Genomic DNA, 25,687 nt, shown 5'->3' with positions numbered 1-25,687 from the left:
ATGAACTTACATCTTATAGATGTTTATTAAAGATGCCTCTGGAAATGCCATGTTCTTTTGAAAAAGATGGTGTGTTCCTGCCAAAATATATAGTTTTATTTTATCTGAAAAGTTGATTTAACAGCTACTGTATAACCCAATGCATACTGTTATTGTATATCTAATATACTATAAGCACCACACTTTAGCAGTGTTTCCCAAGGTGTGGCGATTGTTCCACTGATGATTACTTAAGCCCCGTACACACGATCAGATTATCGAATGATCTGACGTCCATTTTTTGTAGCATGCTAGTCTGATGTGGAAAGTGAAGAGGTTATTATACAAATTTTCCCGTACCACAGAATTCCACTTCAGAAGTGATGTCATGTGCTGGATTGTTTTGTATGAGTTCTTTCGTCTCTGAGCATGCCTAGTCTTGCTCTTAAGATTTTTTTCCGTCGAAATCTGTACTAATGAGATGAAAATCGGACGTTGTTTTGACGGACGACAAAAATTATATAGCCTGCACATCAGGATTTTGTCGGCTGAAAATTTGGAGTCGGCTGTCGAAAGCACCATACTAACAATCCGAAAATCGGCAGATCGGTCGTCGGACGAAATTTCCCTTCAGATTTTCTTATCGTGTGTACAGGCCTTTAGGGATGTCATGGTATTGTTTTGGAGGATGGCCGAGGAGGGGGCAGGGAGTAAAAGCTTCCTTTTGTAGTCCTGGGATACCACCTCTTGTTCCCATTTTTTTTTTTTCATGTTCTCATTTGTTATCCAAGTGTCTGCAAAGGTAAACACTCCACACCCACTCAGAAAACTAGGAACACACTTTTATGCAGGAGACTTGCCTAAGGGTTTGGCAGACTTTGAATGCCAAGACTTGCAGGTAGCCTGGCTTGATGTGATCATCGACAGTGGAAGCACAAAAGGGCCACTGCTCTTGTATCTTGGAAATGCTGGTAAGAGCCACTCCAAAGAGTCACTGTCCCTCAAAGTTATGCAGATCAAATGCTTTTTACACAAGTGTGCTCTGTAGTCAATTTGGCCAAAGTTCTCAAAAAAAAAATGCACATACAGGGGAGAAAATCAGCCTTCCAGGAAATCATCACAGTTGAAATTTAACACTACAGCCATCTGCTCAAAAAATAAGCATAAACCACTACTGATCAGATAAGTATTGCCTTTTATTGTTCCCCCTAGACAGAAATGAGCAATCAACACCCTTGCAGAGTGGGCACAGCCCCACTGCAAGGAAAAGTTTTTTATTTGTCAAGTTTTGGGCTTTAAAGAAAAGATTTTAAAAGTGTAATGCTGGCCATGCATAATACAATTTTCCTGTACAATTTTCCTTTAGGTTTACCAAAACCATATAATATGAGGTCAAACCTAAACATTCAATTTGTAAGCAATCAAGCAGGCCTTTGCACTACATAGTTGAAGGTAAATCTAAAGGAAATTGAATAAGAAATGTGTAAAATGTCTACCCAGCCTAAGGGATTGTTTGAAAATCAAATCCAATTTAAAGATATGGGCAATGTACCATACCTGAAATAATGGTATAAAAGGCTAGGTTTTCGGTATACCAAGGACTAGATTTGGTGGAAAACCAGTAAGAAGCCATTTTAATTAAAAAAATAGTGACCTTTTCAAAAGTATACAGGTGCATCTCATAAAAGTAGAATACCATCAGAAAGGTAATTTATTTCAGTAATTCAATTCAAAAAGTAAAACTCATATATTATAAAGATTAAAATAAATCACAGAGCAATATATTTCAAGATCTTCATAGACATACTTTTCAGTAAGCCAACATTTCTGTAATAAAAATCCTTTTTTTATTGGTCTTATGTAATAATGGGATTTTTGACTTACTGTAAAAAAATATGTCCGATGTTCATTGACAGGCAAAGCTCCTGATCTTTATAACCATTGGGTTATACTGCCCCCTACAAGAGTAGGACATAGGCAGAAAAATAATCTGGCTACACCTATCTCATGTCTCATGGGGGTATACTCCTTCTCTGCTATAGGTACTCAGTTGTTACAAGCAGTGTCAGAAGAATTACACCTCCACAGAGGTGTGGGTGCTGTGTCAGTCAATGAACAGAGAAATGGATGTTACGGTAAGTCAAAAATCCAGGTTTATTTGGATCCTCCAGAGGAGGCCCTAAAAAGGCTTTGAGCCCTTGTCAATCAAACCTGAGGGACAAAAAAACTTCTTATGAGCCGAGGAGGGCCAACGTCTACGACGAGGTTGCTTGCCCTTAGTAGCCTGTGGAAGAAAGGTACTCTTCCCCCTAAGAGACCTTTAATTATGTCATCCAGGGTAGCACCAAACAGACGATCTCCTTCAAAGGGAAGATCAGTCAAGGCCTTTTTAGAAGTCTGGTCCACAGACCAGCATTTGAGCCAAAAGACAAGCCGAAGGACCACTGTCGAAACAGAGAGCCGAGCCACTAAGGGAGCTGCATCCAAAGAGGCATCACAGATAAACTGCAGCCCCTGGACCAGCTGGTCCGCCAGCTCAGCAAAGGCAGGGGGAGCTGTTCTCCATCCAGGTCAAGGCATAAAAGCTTAGCCCACTTGGTCAGAGTTTGCAACACCAGGGCTATGGTGAATACCATCCTCAGTGGCAAACCAGCCAGAGTGCACATATTGCGGGCCACAGCCTCCACCTTCCTGTCAGCCGGATCCATATAGGCCGGGACTCGTCCACTGGAATCATGGTTGCGTTGTTCAATCTGGAAACCGGAGGGTCCACTTCTTAATAATAATACCTCATAGGGGTAACAGCTAGAAAATCGCTTAGGGACCCCAAGGGGACGTTTTGGTCATCCCTACTCTTTAGCGACAATTTTGCTGCTTTGGATGGCTTTTGAGTGCCAAAGGGAACCTGCCCCTTCGTCGCAGCTGCGTCCTCTATCTTCAAAGTCTCATGTACAGATACAATCAGTGCTTCCACCAGCGCCTTTTCGTGCACGGTTGCAGATGTGGAGAAATCATCCTATCAGAGTATTCCGGGCGCATGGTTGCAGACCCAGCAGGGTGACCCACGTTCGCGGTGGCCGAATCAGATTAAGGATCTGATGAGGCGGGGGGTGCGTTTTGCTAGCCTGTCGCCCGAAAACCCACTCCTCCACCCAGGACACAAAGGACTTCAGGACCACCGTCCGTGCATCGATGGATGGTTGGGACCTGGAGGGCCCCGCAGCCTCAGAGAGGGGATCAGGTGGGGAGATGTGCTCTAAAGACTCCATGAGTCACCAGGGGGACCCAACAAAAAGTGTAAAACAAAGAGAAAACCCCCACCGCTCTTGCAGCACCACCCGGTCGCCAGGCACAAGCACCAAGCGATCCTCAGCAAAAAGGGAGAGAACCCCACCAGACTCACCCCCCAGCAGAAACAGGCACCTGCAGCCACCAGAATAATCTGCACTCCAAGTGCGGCGATCAGGAAGTGAAAAGATCCAGGAATCAGCACCAGGGGATGAGGAGGGGCTCCCACAGGGCTCCACTGTCATGGCCTCCACTATTTTCAATTTCAAACCACTACAAAATGGCTGTCAGACTACACAAACATGGCTGCTGTGCATAGGAATACACAGGTTACATCAAAATGGCGTCCCCGCGAGGCCTCCAGGGACCCGGGAGGGAGCCTTAGGCCTCAAGGACAGACCCAGGCAGGACGGGGGGGCCCTGGCATGAGCCCCCAACCAGGTACAACCCCCCCCCCCCCACACAGCCGATCATCTGGTTGTCGGCGGTGCACCCCCCATCACCAGCATAGCGCCCGGCCCCCAGCCCAGGAGGTAGACCAGACCACCCAGCATATGTGGAGGGGGGGTGGGGGGGTAGGATGGGGGACAGATGAACAGATTGCCTGATGGGAAGAAGGGTAACCTGGGGGGTCCGACTGTCCCAAGGACGGGCCCACGCCCACCCCAAAACCCTCCAGGGGGAGACAGCTAATCACCATATCAGGAACAGGGTGGGATATGCTCCAGACAGAACCCCTTGCCAACAAAATGGGGGGCTGTCGGCCAGGAGGAACACTGCGTCTCGGGCCGAGACCCGGTTGTATGCGACCTTGCGAGGCATTTAACTAGCAGGCCAGACCCCGTCCAGTGGGGGTATGTCGCGACTGACCTAGCACGGAGCTGAGGTCTGTGCGCTCGCTGGCCAGACTGGGGTGACCACTGGATCTAGATTATCCAGCCCATTGCCCAGTCCAGAAGTTGATTGTAGATCTCACAGGAAAACCAGGAGAAAAAAGTTCTAACTAAAAAGAAAAAAATTGCCAGGACCAGGGATCCCAGCAAGGAACAAGGTCCTTCTTCCTGACTATAGCAGAGAGAGGGAGTAAACCCTCTGGGACTGCCCATAGGCGTAGCCAGATTCTTTTTCTGCCTAGTGTCCTACACCTGTAGGGGGTAGTATAACCCAATGGTTATGAAGATCAGGATCTGTGTCCGTAAATAAATGAAAGAGAAATTCTATTTTTCTGAGATACTCTATTTTGGGTTTTCACTAGCTGTAAGCCCTAATCATCAAAATCAAAAGAAAGAAATGCTTGAAATATATCACTCCGTGTGTAATGCATCTATATAAAATATATGAGTTTCACTTTTTGAATTGAATTAATGAAATAAATTAACTTTTAAAGATATTCTAATTGTGTGAGATGCCTTTATATACATTAGGCTAGTAACGTCTGAAAATTCAGTAGTTAAAGTCTATAGAACTCTCAATAGCTACTGTCTTAACACAGGATGCTGCTATGGTTGAAATTCTGATACGCTGATCCAGAAACACAAAGATGTCAGTACTTGATCCATATCATGTTTGGATAGTTACATAGTCTATTACACATATAATCACAAAGTTATACAAAGCAGCCAAGGACATATTGCAATGGACTTCCAGCACATGGCAGTGGCTAGCACTAGAGTTAACGTTTTGACTCTTAACCACGGCACAATGTTTCCTCCCACACTCCAAAGACACGCTGGTAAGTTAATTGGCTCTAATATTTGGATGAATGTGAGTTTGTAAGCACCTTGAGCACAGGGACTGATGTGAATAATATATATGTAAAGTACTGTGTAAATTGACAGCACAATAAAGTACCTTTATTTAATAAGGCAATCGGTCTAGATATATAATAAGTGCAGCACTCACAGACCCAAAACTAAAATTAAATAGTAATGAATAATCCTATGAATCACCAAGATCTTATTCAAAGATCCAAGCACTAAGCAAGCCCAAACCTGCTTGGTTTCTAAGATCAGGGTGGTGTGGTCTTAGGCCTTACATGTGACCACGCACATATAGACGGTTGCATTATTTGGCAAGCCTTGTGTGTAACCAATAACATCTGGGAGACCTTACAAGTGTTTGATGGTGACAGCCTGACGAGCTCATCCCATTTTCTCATCATGGCTTGTGGGACTCTATTCTGTCCTAGTGTGTTTTCGGCTGTATATGCTTCTACATGAATTCCTGGATTGAAGCACATTCTTGTATATTACCACAATATCACGGTTTATGTATAGCAATTTGATGAGACATATTGCTGTTAACAATAGACACCAGGGTAAGGCCTAAGGCCACACCACCCTGGATGTGCCCGATCTCAAAAGCTAAGCAGGGTTGGGCATGGTTAGTACTTGGACAGGAGACATTGGGGGATCTTGGTGATTCACAGGATTATTTTTCATTACTATTTAATTTTATTTTTGGGAGTGATGCACTCGTTATATACCTATATCTGTTGTGCCGAGTTTCTAGGCATAGAATCAGCAGCTAACATGCACCGATTTACCTGAGCGCAGATATTCTACTTCTATTTATTTAAAGGCAAGTATATCTGCCATATGAAAACATGTTACCACAGAACTAACCTCCATTTTCAAACCTGGACTGAAGAGATTAAGGAATCTGAAACGTTGCTACGTACACTACTTACCCAATATCAGGCTTATGCACACCCACCAGAGTGGTATCACTGAAAAAGTGCCCCTTTAACACAATTTTGCAAGCAGTCAGCAGATTGCAGGTGCTGTGCAGGACTCCTACAGACTGTCAGAGTAAGCTGTCTGCCCATACATCCCACAGGCAGGTACACACTGCTGAGAATCAATGGACTACCAGAGCACTCAACCGTGCCTTGATAGTTCATTGACAACTACAAGCCAACAGCCACAAAGGCTGTGTGTATTTGTTTTCACTTCCACAGAACTCTAGATGAATGAGCCCTGAACAGCCATTTTTTTTTTTTAATCGTAAACAGTGAGCAGGGGACAGGATCCTCCACTTGCTGTCACAAGGGGTGGCGGAGCTTCCACTGCAAATGTTACAATAGGAACTTACAACACTACTCTCCCAAGACATACACTTTACCATTTCATCGAGATACCCTAAGACAGAAGTGTTACTGGCCAGATCAGAGGGGAAGACAGGAGAGAAAAACAAACGCTATGGGCCAGTTCATACCTGGAATCGGCACAGGAACATTGATTCAGATGCAGTTGTGTGGTGCAATTTGAGCCCACTCATTTTGAATGGGCTGAATATCACTAGACTGCAGCAAAAGTAGTGAATGCAAATGCTGTTGGAAGTTATTAGCTACTTCCTACTTGTAGGACATTATGGACTTTGAGTGGAGATATCTGAATGATGCCTTCAGATATTGTCTGCCAGCGATTCCCTGCAAAACAAAAACTATAGTGGCTTGTAAGCTGTTTTACAGGTTGGAGGGGGACTGCCCACTCAGAGAATGGATCAACCAGTGGCAGTTCACCATAGAGCTGAGGACCAGATGGTCCCTGTCCATCTCCTTGACCAGAGGTTGAGTGTGATGTTATTACATCACTTCCTGCACCAGCAGGTGTAAACACTGCCATGTTCTTAGCTGGAAAGGCTCAGTTTTTTTTTATCTCAGGCTTTCCAGCCTAAAGAGATGTAAGGTCTTACTGACTCCACTTACTGATCTCTGTAAAGAGGACCTGTCGTACCCTATTCCAAAGGATGTTTACATTCCCAAGGCCCCTTTCACACATACTGTCCGTTCAGTTACGTCAAAAATGTATCTGTTGCCCATCCATTTTTCATCCGATCCGTTTTGAAGGATGAAAAATCAAGCATTCATCCGTTCAAAAAAAAAAAAAACACAGATATTGACAGAAGCTGATGATCATCCGGTTTTTACATAGAGATGCATTGATGTCTGTTTTCCATCCGTCAACGGATGGATGAAAACTGGACAAACGGACAGCATGTGTTAAAGGGGCCTTATAGGAATAAGTGACTATGAATTTTTTTTTTTTTAAAGCATCCCCACATACAGAAGCAAACATATGTAAACGGTGTTCAAACCACACATCAAGGAATCATTGCAAATGTTAGAGTGAGTGCAATGATGGAGGCTAATTTGAGAGTTCTCAATTCATGAAGGTTTTTTGAAAAGAAACCTTTTGAAAAATTGCTGCACAAATACCATGCAATAAATGTCGCAAAGACCACCATTTCATTCCCTACAGTCTCTGCTAACCCCCCCCCCCCCCCCCCATGTTTGGTGGTTGTCATTTTCTAGCAGAAAATGGTTATTACATGTAGTGGCAGAACTGGATTGGAAGTGGTTAAAAACAGGCACCTGTTGCAGATTGCAACAGGTTTTGAGTGGTGTGGGATACCAGCATGCCACAGGTTTCCCACACTGTTCTGGTGTGTACAGGCCCTAAAGAAAAATTGCAGCCACAACATCTATGTAGGGATGGACCAATTTGTTGACAGAATAGGGTTAGACCAAAAAAAAAAAAAAAAAGTCCAAAACACTTAAGTTTGCCTGCCATGGTTTAAGTAACCTGTATTATGCTAGTGAAAGAATTCATGTTGCTTCCACTGCAGATGTAAAAGGTTACCTGGCTTTTTTTCTGATCCAATGACTCAGTTTTAGCTCTGCTGTATGCTCATTTCAGGCAAGAGAAAATATATAGGCAACCAAAATGTGTACATTCACACTTCAAAACACAGGACCATGTATGCATCCTTATGGAAGCCACCATGTTTAAGACATGCTTATTTTTCCACATGACTTGGTTGACCACCTGTGCAGTGTAGAAATGGTTAACTTAGGCCCCTTTCACAAGGTCCACATTCCATTGAACCATTCTCTGCTCAGCAGGGATCGATCCGCCAACCCCCGCTGAGCAGGCAGGTGACCGCTCCATCTCTGCACTGCGGAGAGGGAGGTGTCAGAGCCCCACTGCGCTCTATGGGGAATCGGATGAGAGCGGACCGCCCGTCCGCTCTCATCCGATCCCCTGGACGGATGGAAAATAGGGTTTCTATCCGTCCAGATTTCACAGACAGGATCGGATGCGGACGGCAGCGAATGTCAGTGGACATGTCACCGCTGACATCCGCTGCCCCATAGGGATGCATGGAGGAGCAGAGTGCCTAAAAACTGACAGGCGGATCTGATCGGACCGCCCGTGTGAAAGGACCCCCAATTCCTGCACGAATCTAGTCTCAAAAATATTGGGTGGTTTCACATCGGATTACAGCCAAAATGTTGAATGAAGCCACTCACACCTAGTGCAAGAGCTACTCCCATTTTACACAAGAATGTTTGTCAGATTGGAGATGCACTTCAAGAAACCACAAACTGCAGTCTTTGCAAACGTCTCCTTTATTGGCTTTGATAAAAGGCTGTAGTAACTTCTGTATACATGCCCTTAAGCAAGGGAATCTGCATTGATATGCACAACTTAAGATTTAACAAGTTATAGGCCTACAGTTGGCGCGGACCATTTTCTGAGGGTAGTACACATGTGGCATTCACTGACCTAGTACATCTAATAAATCAGAACTGAGATGTAGAATTCATGTATAGCCAAGCACAACTGGGTTGTATCCTACTGCAAAGAAAGTTGGGTGGTCAGTTTTTACTTGTCCCTAGTGTATACACACTAAACATTTTCGGCATAAAATAAAGCCCCATATGGAGCAATGCATAAGACAGAATCCAAGTAGATAAGACTATAGTTGGCACCTTTAGGCCCGTTTGTCAGTGGAAGCGCATGTTACCTTACTCCATAGAAGTCTGTCAAATCATGACAAGACAGCTTACCTCCCAATCCTTACATGTACAGACTAGTTATGAAGTCTTTACACTCAGTGAATGCATCACTAGATTACAGTTATCCATACAGACACCACTACAGGGCACCTTGTACAATTTTATTAGTGTCAAAAAATATAGCAGAGAAACAGGAATAAAGATTTCACAAATAAAACAGATAAAGAGGGCAGGAAGCAGGACAAAGCTCAGTCATGGGACTCCCCTAGTGTGTGTTTGTCAAAGAGGTATTCAGCCATGCCATTTTGTGGGGCTCCCATCTTGCGCAGGTTGGTCACATGATCACCAATCTCCTTTATGGATTTCACTTGCTCATCCAAGTAATGGGTTTCAATGAAGTCACAAAGCTGCAGGGCAAAAAAAATAAATAAATTTAAATTGCACAGCACTGAAAGAGTGAAATTTGTTTTAAACAGTGGCGTCCCTGAAGCTCTACTCCTTACAGAAATGCCATGAGTTTACTTCCCAACAATGCAAAATGTTATTTACACTGCCTGCTACCAGCACAATGCAGCAAAACAAAGCCTACTGTTTCAGCACTAACCCCAAGCTGTTCTAGTCCTCACACTAGCCAAGACCTGCCAGAGTCCCGGCGCCATTTAACAGGACTGCAGGTTAAGTTACCAGCACACATCTACCTTCCTAGCTATGAAAGTACTGTTTTGAAAGACTAGCTCTTACCACAAGATCCAAGAGCCTACCCAGCCCTTCTAATTTCACATTTCAAGTGAGCACAGCAGAATGTTTAAGATTTTTGGAGTGAATAGGGATTTCTCTTGTTTTTTGTTGAGAGAAGTATGGGGTACAAACACTGCATCGATCCAATCCTGCATCTGTCCCCCCACTGGCTTCAAAACAGTGATCAGACATTGCTGATTGCTCAGGTCTGTCTTCAGGATGGAGAGCTGGTGACTGCCAGTCACTGGCTCAGTTTTGCCAGTTGGGCTGTGGCAGTCCAGGCATCCGGGTGGATCCTGACCATATGATTTGGATCTTTTCAGATCCTGGGCTGGCTGTGACGTCAGCCAACAGCTGGCTTTAGCACTCCCGTGAGCACAGGCAGAAGTGGGGCCAAAATAGATTTGGCCATACTTCATGAACATTTCAATACATGCCGGTTCACACATATGCGATGTCAGACATTGTGATTTGCAGAGCAGTGCGCTGAAATTGCCTTTTATGCAGACCAAAGTCGCACAGGACCCTTTTGTGGTCCGCACCAGAATCCGAGCACATGGATGTTCACACCTATGCAATCAGATTCATGTCCAAATCAACAGTTCGCACTGCGATATGAAAACTGATCTGGGGGAACTGTTTGTATTGACACCCCCAGCGATTTGCATATGGCAGTGTGAACAGCCTGCAAGTCGAATGATGCGGGAACCTGCAGTGGATTCATTGTTCCAGCTTTACGTGTCAGAACTACATGCCAGTTACAATGAGTCAAAAGTGTATACATTGCAACTGAATTTGTGTACTCACATGAGGGTCATTGCGATCTGTAGCCAATTTGTGCAGATCCAAAAGGGACTGGTTGACATTTTTCTCCAGCTGCAGAGCACATTCAAGAGCCTCCAAACCACTGCCCCACTCATCACGGTCTGGCTTCTATAATTCAGAAATAAAGACCATTTTAGAAAACATTGGTTTAAGCCATTGTGTCCAAGGATAACAGCTACATCTATATCAAAACGCTAAAAAGGTGTAAAGAAATCCTGCAGTAAAGTGCCACATCCATCTGCTCCATTTATTATTCATAGCACATTATGGAAACTCTGAACAATTAGAGGTTAAAGTATATCTGAAAACTGACACGCATCTTCATCTTGACCTGCTGTAACAAGTCTGGAAAGCAGCTAGCATGTCTTGTAATGGCACGTGTATTAAAAATAAAGCAGAAGCGCAAAAATCAGACACTGAATTAGCTTCACAGCTGCCTCTAACAAAAAAGGCACACCTCTAGGAAGCATGCAATATGCCACAGGCAACAAACACCCCAAAATGCATCTGCTTTATAGTAAGAAAAAAAAAGAAAACAAACTTGGATATTAGTGTACTGCAGGGTTCTCAGGAACCAAGAGGTTTTTTAAAAAGGGCAGATCCACCCAAGATGGCATTTTATTAGTGCATTCATAGCACATACTGGCTGCTGCTCTAACAATACACATTCCAAGTAAAACCCACTGCATGCCATAGGCAACAAAATTGAAACATCTAATATTACAGCAATGAGATTTTGCTAGAAATTCAGATTAGATGTAACTGTCCCATTCGCATTGGCCAAAGGTCAGCTTTTTCCCCCCTCTACATTTAAAGGCCTGTCTGTGTGCATGTCGGTCTGTCTGACAAGCTAGCTGTTTGGTCGGCTTGTCATGCATGCTGGAAAACCAGCAGCCAACTGACCCCCAATCACTGCTCTCCACCAATGGTTGAAAGCACTGATCGAAGTGTTCTGGTGGGGGGGCAGTCCCCCTGTCAAACCACAACAGATCAGTGGGGGAGATCACTGTACTTTGCATAGTGAATACAGTGGCTCCAACTGGAGCCCAGTTTTGTTCAACCCACTGGGTTGAAGAAAAATCTAAGGGCTCTTTCACACGGGCGTTCCGTATGTCCGTTTTTCATTCCATCCGTTTGCGGATGAAAAACGGACATAATGTATCTATGTAAATACGGATGTCAGTGGATGACCATCCGCTGACACCCGTTTTTCGTCCTTTCAGTTCAGTTTTTTGGAACGGAAGAGAAACCGATTTTTCTTCCGGTCAAAAAACGGAACGGATGCAAAAACGGTTGTCAGTGGTGTCATCCGCTGACATCCGTATTTACATAGAGATACATTGTCCGTTTTTCATCTGCAAATGGATGGGATGAAAATGGATAGACAGACTTGTGTCATCCGTGGTGTCCAAAAAAAAAAAAAAAAAAAAAACCTGATCGGGCAAAAAAAAAAAAAAAAAAAAACTGAACGTCCGTGTGAAAGAGCCCTAAAGCAGCACATCTATGACTCCTAATGTGCAACATCTGATTCCCGGAGCCAACAAAACTCACCCAGAAGAGCACAAGTTAGATTAGTTGGCATGCACCTGTAAATCCAGCCTGCTAGTTATTACTGGTGTATGACAAACAATGTCTAGACAGTGCACCTGTAATTTAACACTGCATCTTTTAATTCGTGTTGCAGACTACGTTTTTCACCTTTAGGCTATAATTCAGGCTTACGGGTAGTTTAACCATACTTTTATGCTCATTTGTTGAATGTTCACTGCAATCTTCCGATTTAGCTGTAAAAACTCATTTGAGTCAAGTTAGATTATGTCGAGTTAGAGGTGGAAAGTTAGACAAAATGTAGGTTTTATTCACACCCAAAAAAAAAAAAATTGTCTCTTATCAAGTATTTGTTACCTATTCCCAGCTGGTGATTTCCCCCTCATACCAAATGTCATTAAGACAAGAGAGTCCTTTAAATTCTCATAGGGAGGTTTCAAGCAACAACTTCACTGCATCTCACTGCCTGGCAAAACTAAGACCATCCTGCATGCTAAAGCAGGGGGGAGGAGAATGGGGCAAACCATGAGCCAATCAGGCTGCTCTACAGCATTGTACAGCACTAACTTAACACTGGGAACTTTCCAACAGGTGAAGGGGCAAAGTCAGCAGAGGAAGCCAATCAGCGTGCTAGCCAACATCTGTATTGTCCAGTCAGTCTGAAGGACCACACGTACTTCGCTAGGCCACTGCAAAAGGGTTCATGGATTTGGCTGTACCATATTGCAGAGGTGCCTGAACAAACTTTTGCTTGTTTGGAGAGCTCATTGAACAGCTTGTCAGGTACTGGCGTTTCCCATAGAAAACTACAGGGATGGACTAAAAACACTGCCAGATGCTTAAAATGGGATCATCTCCAACACAGCAGAGTTTGATTGTGTGGACAGAAGATTAGGCAAATATTAAAGGAACTCTGGCCCTGGACTTTTAGCAACACCTTTTCAAAAGGATTAGTTTTGCCTTCAGGTTTCCTGCAACTGATGCGTTTGTTCAGAGTAAAGCACGGTAAGTTAATGATGCCAGTTTATAAAGGCTGTCATCTAGTTAGAGAAAGGGTGTTCCTTATCTCTGCAAGAACTGTCAGCACCAAAGAAATGACATCACCAAATCTAAGACTAGCGCTCAGACAACCTTGTCTTAATTATTGTACACGATAAGAAAAATCGGAAGTAAAAATGGTCCGACAATATGCCAATTTTCAGATCTGGTTCAGCACTGGATGTGCAGTCGAAAAAAAAAAAAATATATTGTACGGCAACACAACATCCGATTTTTGTTTAATTAGTACAGTTTTCATCCCAAAAAAAAATAAAAGCATGACTACGCATGCTCGGAAACTAAATGCATACAACACATTTCAACACATGACATCACTTCTGAAGTGGATTTCTGTTCGAGAATTTTCACATGAAAAGTAACCTCCACTTTCCATACGAGACTACCAGAAAAAGTGTCCGATAATCTGATCATGTGTACGAGGCTTCAATCCCACAGCAGATGCACCCTTCATGATTGCATAAAAAAAAAAAAAAGGGTTTTCACATCTGGCCCAAGCTGTGTGCAGCCTTTGGAAGTGGATGCAGCAGCTGGACAATCAATGTCAAAATTTGACAGGTGTAGGGAGCAGATGCACAGCTTGGATTGCAGTGTGTTTGTGGCCACACCCACTCCTGCATGCCTGTCAAGTCTGGATGTTGTGTGCAGCATCTGCATCCACTTGTATTGGTTTCCTGCAAGCAGCTCAGGAGAGATGCAGATCTTAATGTTTCATGCACACTGTACAGATTACAGGCTTACCTGAATGAGGCCAAAGCATATGCAAACCCAACATTTCATATTCCCAATATGTGCCTGCTGTACCATGTACTTGTATAATAAAGTATCCCAATCCTTGTGTTGCTTCCTTAAGAGTGACTGGCAGAAATACCAGGGACTTTACACAGCTTTTCTATTAGACTACACTAAGCAGGAGAACACACCCTGGTCAGTGCTGTGCTGGGAATTCAGCCTGCTCTCCTAAGTGTATTGCTGCTTCTCCCCCAGCTGAGAATAGAGGGAGTATGATCACTTATAAAAGGGGTATTTAAATTTACACATTTTTTTGCAATGCAAAAGTAACTCTTCAGGATACTACTTCAGAACTCAACCATTTCTGGATGTTCCCTACAACTTCACAATCTAAGAGTTTAGATCTACTTTATGGGGAGGGACTGGTTTCTAGTTTGAATGAGTTGTAAGGCCAGTTTATCCTAATGCATTCTATGCATTAAGATAAAGCCTTGTGTGTAGTAGCCTCCCCAGTACTTACCCCGAGCCCCATCTGTCCAGCAAGGTCCATTGATTCTCTCGGCCAGCCAGGACTTTGCCTCCTGATTTGCTGAGCCACAGCGCCACTGACTCCCACAGCTGTCAAAGTCAGTTAGCTAATCAGGAGATGGGGGCAGGGCTGAACAGCAGCTCCATATCTGAATGGACACATGGAGCTGCAGCTCAGGTGCCCCATAGCAAGCTGCTTGCTTTGGGGGCACTTGACAGGAGGGGCCAGGAGCAGCAATGAGGGACTGAAGGATCCAGGCGGCCCTATGCAAAACCAGCTTGAGGAAGTTTGTAGAATTTTAAAGGAAACGTTAGTCACTTTAAAAACAGTGGAGTGGTTAGAAAGACCTTTGCTTGCCTGCAGACAAACTTTAAAAGAAAAGCCTTCTCACCTTCACATCCTGCAGAAATATCCTCCCTCCACGTTGGTTCTGCATCTTCATAAGTTTCTCTGCATGCTCACGTTCTTCATGGGATTGGTGCAGAAAATATTTTGCAAAGTTCCTCAATGCCACATCGTCACGATCAAAGTAATAAGACTGGAGGAAACAGACATTAGGACAAATGAGCCATGCATGTCAAAAGTGTAGCACACAGCTAAAAAGGTAAACTGAAAACAAATGTATAAGTGCACCAATCCTGTATAATGATCACAATTCAGCAGGGATCAATGTGTGGCTGTCCCTGTTCAATCGAAGTCAATCATTGAATCTATAGTCAAATGGGCAAGCTGGAAAATGTATGAGCAGCTTCAGATCAGTACTAACAGTGGAAGGCTGTCAGAATAAAATGTGACAGCATTGGAGACTGGTTGGATCCTTCCATCTCATTTGTGCTGCCACAGGCTAAACAAGCAAGCGTACAGGCAGTGTAAACAGATTCTGCCACAACCAGCAATAGGCACCTGCACACATACAGTAAGGAGGCCTGAAACCTGCACCAATACATACTGTGACCACAGTAGACAGTGAAAGCACATATGACCTCATTAACAAGGGGGGGGGGGGGTTTATATCTGTAGGCTCTTTCCAACCAAGTACTGTCAAAGATATAATTGGCTACAACAGTTTATTGGAAGTTGGGAAATGGCAGCCTCAATTGTTAGCACAGTACATCCATGATGTGCCCAAGCTTGCTTGTTATGCATGCCCATTTTTCAAAGCCTGGTAATTGCAGGAGGAAGCTTTCCTAATACCCCCAAACCTGGAAATGCAGGTATTTTGAGGTTTTAAATTGGCTACCCAGGCAAAGTAGCCTGCTGTGCAGGGCTAAACATTACTTTGATCTATACTATGAATGTACATTAAAAATAAGTGGGAATTGTAAAAAAGTCCTACTCACCTAGACGGGTGCAGCACTGATCCCAGCTGCAGCTGTATCCCTGCTGCCTCAAAGACTGAAAATTGAGTGATCAAAACACCGCTCTGTCTTCAGCCTGCAGAGATGGCGACTGTCCAGTCACCAGCTCTGCCCCTCCAGTGCTCAATGTAGCGCTTGGCTGTGGGGGGTGAGAGCGGCTGTCTAGGATGCTCAGCGACTCAGAAACTGAGCATGCCGTCAGTTCAGGCTTCTGCATGAATCCCCATCATATGGTTAGGATCTTCTCAGAACCTGCACTGGTGCTGACAACTGACTATCCAAATGCTTTTGCCATACTTTAAGTCTGGGTGCCCTCCTGCATCTGTTTTTAATCGGCTTCACTCAAAACAAATTAATTCTGGCCATTAGACCGCCTTGTCCCACAGAACAAGGCTCCATGCACATTGGGTGTTTAGCCTCAGTGCATGGGCGCTGGCATTTAGCTGTGGGGATAGACATCTACTGCAGATGGACAGGGCACCTAACAGTACAAACGTTTAGAATAGTATGCTGCACCCAGGAATGAATGCCCAGAACACCGACTTCATGCATTCATCCCCATGCACATACTGCCCTAAATGTAGGTACTGCTAGGTGCAGTGTTAAGCCACAGCAGCTGTCAGCCCCAGTTTCACAGGCTCCTGTGCCCTCCACCTGCAGCTAAAGGCCAGAGCCCCATGCACATGGTCTAAAAGGAGTCTTGCTGGGGGAAAAAAAAAAAAAAAAAAAAAGATTTTTGGACTTACATAAAATCCATTTGATTTTCATTGACAGCTCCTGATCTTTATACCATGGGTTATACTGCCCCCTACAGGAGTGGGACACTAGGCAGAAAAAAAAAAATCTGGCTTCACCTGTGTCATGGGGGGGGTTATACTCCCTTTCTCTGCTATAGGTACTCAGTTGTTACAAGCAGTGTCAGAAGAATTACACCTCCAGGAGAGGCGGGTGCCGTGTCAGTCAATGAACAGAGAAATGGATGTTCCGGTTAGTCAAAAATCCTTCCCTTTCATTTGTTGACAGACCGCTTCTGGTATTCATAACCATTGGAACGTCCCAAAGCAGTGTTAAACATGAGGGGTGGGAACAGACAGGTGAAATCCTGTGAAACTAAAACAGCCCCACGCAGATGTAGGCTGTAGGCTAGGGGTGCACCTATCAGACTTCTCTAGTCCAGATACCTGGCATTGTGTATCTGCCGATGCGGAACTACTCACACACACAATATGCATGCCGCTGCAGTAAAGAGCAAAGCCACTGCTTCATGTGTGTGGCTCCTCTATTCACAGGCAGAGTGCATCTGATCACTCCACCTGTGAGCCGGACCTATACACGAAGTAGCGGCTCCCATACTACTACTACACCAAGGGACGGCTGAGCAAAAACTAGATCGGCCCATTTTATCGATCAGCTACATTTTGGCAGTATCGGCACCGATATCCGATCCCAATATCAGATCGGTGCATCCCTACTTTAGACCACTGTGTGGATGAGGCCTTTATATTCTTCTGTGTTTTGAAGTGGCACAAGCCACATTTTAGCACCAAGGTAAGCTGCACTGACAAGTACACTCACTGATCAGTCATGTAACAAAGCAGTCACTGAAGTATTTGTACACATGCACTCGACAGCTGCTCATGTTTCCATTCTAGAAACCTTTCAGCTATACATCCTAAAAACAGTTAACACTTTACCTTTAATCACTCAACCTGGAAAAACAAACACTAAATCGCTAATCTAAATATTTAGCAAGGCCTTTTGAACCAGTCTGAGGACTTTTGAATGCCCAGGTGTTAAAACCACACTACCCAGTTATTGCAAGGGATGTCCAAATCTGCCAGTATGGATGCCAACACAAGTTCTTTTAAGTGTAAAAATTTGATCTAAGCCTTTCAGTGAGACCATGCTATTCTATATACCCTTGCACGCAGTGCTTGTAAGCACTCAGTGCTGTGTTATGCCCACCAGAGGGCACTGCAATGAGCAGACCTTGCCATCAATGTACTCCACATGGTAGCTGGACCCACCCACCACGTACACAAACCTTCTTAGAGGTCAGAGCGTCTTTGTCAGAATCTCTGCCACGAGGCAGCAAGAACAGTAATCAATATTCTAAACCTCTCACTACCACAATGGCTTTCTTTAGCTGGATGGCTATGTGTCAAACCCAATTTGCTACAAATCAGGCCGCTTTTGTATTTATTCTTGTGCACCATGGAGAATAAGTGATTGACTTGGCAATAGATACTTATTCCTACGCTATTTGGCAGTGCAGTTTTGAATCTTCATAAAATACAGTAGATGTCTATTTTAGAAGTGTAGACAAATTTAGGTTTATTGCTTGACAGAAACAAAAAAACCCACAGCAGTCTGACAGGCGCAATTGCCTTCATTTCTGAAAGAGCACTTCATCCGTTCAATAGTTGAAAGCCATGTGTCTGCAGTATACAAGTCCCTGAGGTCCTGTACACCAGCTATCTGGACTCTGAGCCTTGCATCACACTGACGTAAGCCACTCCGAGGTCTCTGCTGACTGCACCATTACTAATCACTTTCTCTAGGTGTTTGCAAACTATACCTTACCATGGAAGCTATAGCTACAAGTAGATGAAAGCCTGCTACAAATGCAGAAAGTCATTGGGTTCATCAAACTGCCTCCTTGCAGCAAATTTCTCCTGTGCCGTTTTATAGCCTACTACTGGATGAACTAGATTAGCAAACACCCTTCAGCTAATCAGGTTCCTTAAACCCCTGTCTGACTAGATATCAAACTGGACCTCATACTACATCATGCGACTAGGAGATAAGACTGTTTACTTGGGAACATGGTGCAACATTTGGCTGGGATCATGAGCTCACATTTACAGTATGTGCAAAACATGCTTCAGGGAGAAGGGTGGATAGGCGTAAAGATGTCAGCTGTATTAAACTATTTTTAGACCCTTTTTCAGAGGCAGAATCAATAAGTCACTGGAAATCGACATCTCTAGAATCAATAAGTCACTGGAAATCTACATCTCTAGAATCAATATGGAAGTCACTGGAAATCTACATCTCTAGAAGCTGTAGTACAATTCTACTAAAGCAAACAAGCAGGGCAAGCTAAAAGCTTAATGTTTGCATTCAGTGCCCAATGACATGTGATTAAGGGTATGCATTGATGTGGTTTCTCCCAGCCCCCAGCAGGGAACTACACTTTGTTTTTTCTTAACGCATGCTGCAGCACATTGCACTACATTAATGCAGCATGTTCCATTTTCACCCAGCATGCACCAGTGTAATGCAGTAGTTAAATGGTTGTAAAGTCAGAAGGGTTTATCGTAATGCATGAAGATAAAAAACCTTCAGTGTGCAGCACCCCCCCCCCCCCCAAATCCAGCAATGTTGCATGATACTCCGCCGTCTGGGACTCTCCACACATCAGGTGCCATTGGCTCCCACTGCTGTCAAAGTCAGTGAGCCAATGAGGAGAAAGGAGGCTGGACGGCCCCCATAGCAAGCCGCTTGCTGTGGGGGGGACTCAGAGGAAGGAGCATCGGTGAGAGACCCAAGAAGAGGATCTGGGCTGCTCTGTGCAAAACCACTGCACAGAGCAGGTAACTATAACAAGTTTGTTATTTTTTTAACAAAAAAAGCAAGACTTTAGTATCACTTTAAAGAGGGGTATTGGAAACTTTTCCAATGCCTCATTTCCACTGAGTGGTACATTTTGGAAGGATACACTTTGATCAGGCTTGCGTTTCCACTACCCTTACATGATAGGGCGTGGTGTAGCCGGAAAGTAGTGATCGACGTCAACTTGATAGGCATGGTGAACCAGTAGTCAACCAATTAACATTCTGCAGAGTGTAGCTCCACCCTGTTGGTACGATTGTGCTTGGTACCAATGAAAGGGTCCCAAAAAAGTGGTACGGTTCAGAATTAGGGTACCATTCACAATTTTTGACAATGGAAACGGCAATAATTGCCTACAGTACCGCTCAGTGGAAAGGAGGCATTGTTGTATTTAGCCTGCGTTAAGTAATGCATGCGATACACTGACAGAAACCTAAGCAGTGGTTACCTGCACTTAAAATGAGCTAGAAAAAAAATACAATTGCAAATCTAGACTTCCCCCGTCAGATCTTAAGTGTGTTACTACAATTTGTGGCCCAGATACAAATTTTTCCTCAATTGCTATCTGGTGAACGGTCACCATGACCAGAAAAGTAAAGGGAATCTTTCAATGAGAGCCCTCGCAGGCAGCAAGTGAAGATATTCCTGTACAAAGGATTCCCCTACTGTGACTACTACACCACATAGAAATGTTGCCAACGCTGGGGCAATTAGGCTACAAGGAGTTAAACCACTCAGTACATCATTAAAGTACCCACAGTGGGTGATATTTACTAAAGCTGTGCATAGTAACCAGTTTCTAACTTCTGCTTGTTCCAATAAAACCTGAAAGCGGACTGGTTACTATACACAGCTGCACCAGTTTTAGTAAATCTCCTCCTGCAAGTCCTATATTTATGCAAAGGCAAATTCCTGTACACAAAACATGTGAAGGCTTCATTGAATAACCAGGTCTCTAAAACAGCCTTTTAGAGCCAGGGTGCCCAGGCACTTTGGGTATGCCTTGGCAAAATGCCTAAAGTGCCCAAAAATCCTATACAAGCCAGTGGGTGATCAAGCTTGCTTTTTAGTTACACAAAAGCCACAGGTTATTGTGCACCACTACAACCTTCCTGCCACCGGCATCCAACAACCAATGTGGTCATCAATTGAAGACACTGTGCCTGCACAGCATTCTTGTTTGCCCCTCTCCATCAGATTTGGTACCGGGTCACATTAGGTGAGGAGTGAAACTGAAGGAGAAGAGAAACATTGGAATACTAGTCAGTACCAAGTTACAAAAGTATTTGCTTAGGAAGAATAAATCCCCTCTAACGGAGTGTCCTTTGCATTTGGCCTAAGCCAAATTATACATTAGAGCACTTGTGTCAAACACAAGGCCCGTGGGCCAAATGTGGCCCTCCGGGGCGTTTCATGTGGCCCACGCACCTCTCCTGCAGCACCCCCCCCCCCCCAATCACTGCCCCACCTTGTCTCAGCATTTGGCAGCAAAGAGGAAGACCAAACTCCTCATTCAGATTCTGTGCAGCTTCCGCACCCCCTCATCTCTGCCTCCCCTGCTTTCAGCATTCAGCAACTTCCAGCCCTCCCATGGTCCTCCTCCAGACTCTGCACTTTCTGCTTCCAAACTTCATCCACAGCTGCATAAGGTAAAGGGAGTGTACTGTGATGTAATGGAGGGTGGGGGACTTTTGACTTCCAATAGCAGGTGGGCTCTTGACAGGGGGGGGGGTAGGGTGCTCTTGACATCTAGTCTTACAGATACAACTGGCTGTTTGAGGGAACCCTAATGCTGATGCAGCCCGTGATGAAATTGAGTATGACACCACTGCATTAGAGCGACTAATGGCACAGCTGGAAGGAAGATTGCAGGGCACAGATTTGGGCAACTATAGGTGCTTTTTAGGTTCCCCATAGACAAGCATTTACTGGAGGATCCCCTCTGCAATGTTTTCTAGGGCTCAGGTCTAGGGGGTAGAAGCACAAGCTGTAATGCCCTTATGCCTTCATTCAGCAAACTTCCTACAACCTGTGCAGCTGAATTCCAAAAGCCCCTTCACCAAGTACAATCCAGGACCAACAGTCTTGCATTGTATGCCAATTGCTGAAAACCCACAGCATCAGATTAGAGTGCCAGGAGAGCAAGGAACTGGTCAAGTATTACAGCATTCCCTGCTACCCCTGGCTTAATAGTATGGTAAAAGCTTTTTTGGTCACACTCTTGTGGGTCACAGGAGTGCACTTCTGTGACCAAGTCAGCTGATAGGCGATTGCCCTCTATCGACTGAAGGGGTGAGCAGCTCCAGGCTCTGGAGGGATCCTCCTGGCACCACCTCTATGCACAGCCAAGATCCAGAGCCAGCTGCACACTCCTTCCCCTGCTTGGCACTCCAATGAGCACTGAAAGGCGTAAAGTTGAGAGCAGTGACTGACAGTCACCACTCCCCTCAGTTTTCAGGCTTGGTTCCCATGTTAGTCAATGTGAGCTGTCTTAATTAGCACTACTGAAGTCACGACAACTTTAGAAAAGGTTTTTGTACTACAAGGGGACTTCTAGTGCCCATAGAACTCCCCTTCCAGTCAGATCCTAATCTAAATTGATGCAATTTGGACACGAAGTTACAGGAAGATTACTCAGGCATGCACTAAACTCACAACTTGGGCATCAGCCACGATCTGAAAGGTAGAAAAAAAAAAAAAATATATATATATATATATATATATACACACACACACACACACTCATCTCTGATGCTGCAACATAGAGGAACTCATCTGAGTTTCTATTATTTATTATGGGGAAATTGGCTTTGACTCATAAGAGTGCTTTGGATTGCAAGCATGTTTCCAGAATGAATTATGCTTGCGATCCAAGGGCATTTAGAAAATGGGTTAAATAAACCCAAACTTCTACTTTAACCCTTGTAGGCAAGCCCCATCACAAGGGGTTTTTGCCTTAAAGCTGTTGCAATTTATTAAACATGGCATACTTACCCGCTCTGTCCTGTAGTATATCACAGAGCAGCCACAACACTCCTTTTCAGGTATCCCCCACCCCCTCCTCTTTCAGCCACCATATAAAACCACTTACTATATGGGACTCGCTCCCAAGCTGGGCAGCATGCATCTATAGCCACAGACACTATATGGGGCTCACTCCCAGGCTGGGCTGCATACATCTATAGCCACAGACACTATATGGGACTCGCTCCCAAGCTGGGCTGCATACATCTATAGCCACAGACGCTATATGGGACTCACTCCCAAGCTGGGCTGCATACATCTATAGCCACAGACACTATGGGGCTCACTCCCAGGCTGGGCTGTATGCATCTATAGCCACAGACACTATATGGGGCTCACTCCCAGGCTGGACTGCATGCATCTATAGCCACAGACACTATGGGGCTCACTCCCAGGCTGGGCTGCATGTATCTATAGCCACAGAAGGCACAGCTCTGCCCTCTCCCCAGAGGATTTGATTGACAGCAGCTGGAGCCAATGGCCTCCAAGTCCCATGCAGGGAACCGCTGCAGATGCACACAGCATTGACTGGAATAGGATTCAGGGGGGGGGGGGGGGAGGGGTGATAGAACTGTTAAGCCTGCATAGAATGCATTAAAGATATCCTCCCTTCCAACCCCTCTATCCACACCTGCCATGCACTGTAAATAATAGAATTATGCCATGTGACAGGAGGCCTCCACCACCTACAAGGCTGCGGTCACCTCACACAGACCCACAATGGCTTCACTAAAGCTGCTGTGGAACCACAAGTCTCAGAACGCCCCCTCTGGGAGAAGTCCGCTATGGCACGACCCTGGCACACGGCCTGGCACACTCACCATAGATAGGTACACGTAGGATGCGTACAGCTCCAGGTTGACCTGCCGGTTGAGGGCGGCCTCGCAGTCCTGGTGGAAATTCTGGCGAACCTGGGAGTTCATGGTGTCCAATGGCGGGTTCCGTTCAATCACTGTTGAAGCGCGAACCCAATAATCTCTATAACGAACGAGGCGAGCAGTCTGACGCAGCGGTTCTCCGATTTACCCTTATATTACAGGACCGTCCCGCCCCCTAGCGCAGCAGCTGTCCGCCCACTGGTTGTGACATAATTGTGAGGGAGGGGCAGCCATGTTTGGTAAGGGAAAAAAAAAAAAGTGTGTTATAATAACGTAAAGCATGTTAGCACTATACCAAATCAAAGGATAGGCTTGTTAGCCTAAAGGCAATGTAATGAAGCACAGATTATCCAAGTCGGCGATACGTGAAGTTGAATTTGAGCTGCTCTGCCAGTATCAAAGATGTCCAGGCTTTAGTCACGTGGTCATGGCTTACAAAACAAACATGTTTTTGTAATACTGATAAGCACGCTGAAGAGTCATTGCCTGTTATTACATACACAGTGACCCTGGCTGCCTTTCCATTGATATAGTAGACGTGTTTTCATTAGACACTTGTAATTTATTCATGGTTAGACTACATGCATTGCACATGGGGCATTTTGCTCAAGAGTACCAAATCCTAATGTTTCCAAGTATACAGGAGGCCCATGTGCAGCGCTTAGACCTGCGTTCCAGGCATATGTGTCTAAACGCATGCATCCTTAATGCAGAGTTCCAGCTTATTTTTATTTTTTTTTAACCACTTAAGCCCCGGAAGATTTTACCCCCTTCCTGACCAGGGCCTATTTTGCTATTCGGCACTGCGTGACTTTAACGGACAATTACGCAGTCGTGCAACGCTGTACCTAAACGAATTGGACATCTTTTTTCTTCCCACAAACAGAGCTTTCTTTTGGTGGTATTTGATCACCTGTGCGATTTCTTGATCATGCGCTATAAACAAAAAAAGAGCGACAATTTTGCAAAAATAACAATATTTTTCACATTTTTTATATGAAATTCCCCAAAAAAAATGTAAAAATCAAAATTTTTAGCATTTTAGGCCAATTCTTTTTTTACCATATGTTTGGTAAAAAAAAAATCGCAAAAAGCATATTTTGATTGGTTTGCGCAAAAGTTATTGCGTTTACTAACAAAGGGAAAGATTTTTGTCATTCTTGTTGTTTTTTTTTTTAACGCGTAATGGCGGCGATCTGCGATTTTTTTTGCGGGACTGCGACATTGGGGCGGACAGATCGGACCCTTGACTGACATTTTTGACACTTTCGGGGTTACCAGTGACATTTCTACAGTAATCAGTGCTATATATATGCACTGTTACTGTAAAAATGACACTGGCAGTGAAGGGGTTAACTTTTTTGAGAGGGAGGGGTTAAGTGTGTCCCTAGGGGCGTGTTTCTAACTGTGATTGGCTGTGGCTTGATGTGTAAGAACAGTGATCAACGGTCCTACATAGCAGAACCGTATGATCACCGTTCTTACACAGGGGAAAATGACAGGCGGCTTTGTTTACATTAGCCGCCTGACTTTCTCCCGGTGTAACAGACGATCGTGAGTGCCCGGCGGACATCGGGTCCGCCGGGCACACGCGCGGGAGAGTCCGTGACCGCGTGCTCGCTCCCTAGAGCCTCACAGGGTAGCGACGTAGCCCTACGTCGCTTTGCCTGTGAGGGGCTGACCGCCGCCGTAAATAGTGGTGCGGCAGTCGGCAAGTGGTTAAACACCATGGTTGCAACGAATCCAGAAGATTACAGGTTTAGTAATAAATGTTGGTGTTCTAATTCATTTTCTATTTTTAAAAGTTACTCTGCTCTCCTCAGCGAACGCACTCCCATCTTCAGTGTGGCCTAGGGTTGCCAACTCATCCTTTTAAACCAAGACACATATTAATTACACAGGTTCTGAGGCTGATATAATGCACATAAGGCACTAAGCGAGTTTAATTACCACCTTAATCAGCCACAGAACCTGTGTAAGTAATGTGTGTCCTGGTTTAAAGGGATGAGGTGGCAACCCTAGTTTGGGCATCTGAAGCCCACTCGTGCCTTCCAGGATACGGTGCTGCTGTCTAACCAGAGAAGGCATCTCAAGCCTACTCGTTGCTCCTTCCCGCATACGGTGCCGCTGGCTGACCAGTGTGGGTGTCTGAAGCCTACCCGTTGTTCCTACTTTGATACGGTGCTTCTGTCTACCCAGTGTGGGCATCTGAAGCCCACTCGTTGCTCCTTCCGGGATACAGTGCTGCTGTCTAACCAGTGTAGGCATCTCAAGCCTACTCGTTGCTTCTTCTGGGATACAGTACTGCTGGCTA

At 44.7% G+C, this 25,687-nt stretch overlaps 1 protein-coding gene across 1 annotated transcript; it reads right to left on the bottom strand.

The window, feature by feature from the left end:
* Positions 1-9,217: 9,217 nt before the first annotated feature.
* FTH1 (ferritin heavy chain 1) lies at positions 9,218-23,543 on the bottom strand. Its single transcript, XM_082270834.1, has 4 exons — positions 23,317-23,543; positions 14,890-15,036; positions 10,616-10,741; positions 9,218-9,477 (listed from the first exon to the last, which is right to left on the bottom strand). Exons 1-4 carry the CDS (start codon positions 23,416-23,418, stop codon positions 9,319-9,321), a joined length of 534 nt encoding a protein of 177 aa, XP_082126960.1. The 5' UTR covers positions 23,419-23,543; the 3' UTR covers positions 9,218-9,318.
* Between the last annotated feature and the right edge of the window lie 2,144 nt (positions 23,544-25,687).

The sequence above is a fragment of the Pelophylax lessonae genome, assembly GCF_965119305.1.
Source record: "Pelophylax lessonae genome assembly, chromosome: 10".
NCBI lineage: Eukaryota > Metazoa > Chordata > Amphibia > Anura > Ranidae > Pelophylax > Pelophylax lessonae.
This window is presented reverse-complemented; position numbering and strand designations above follow the sequence as displayed.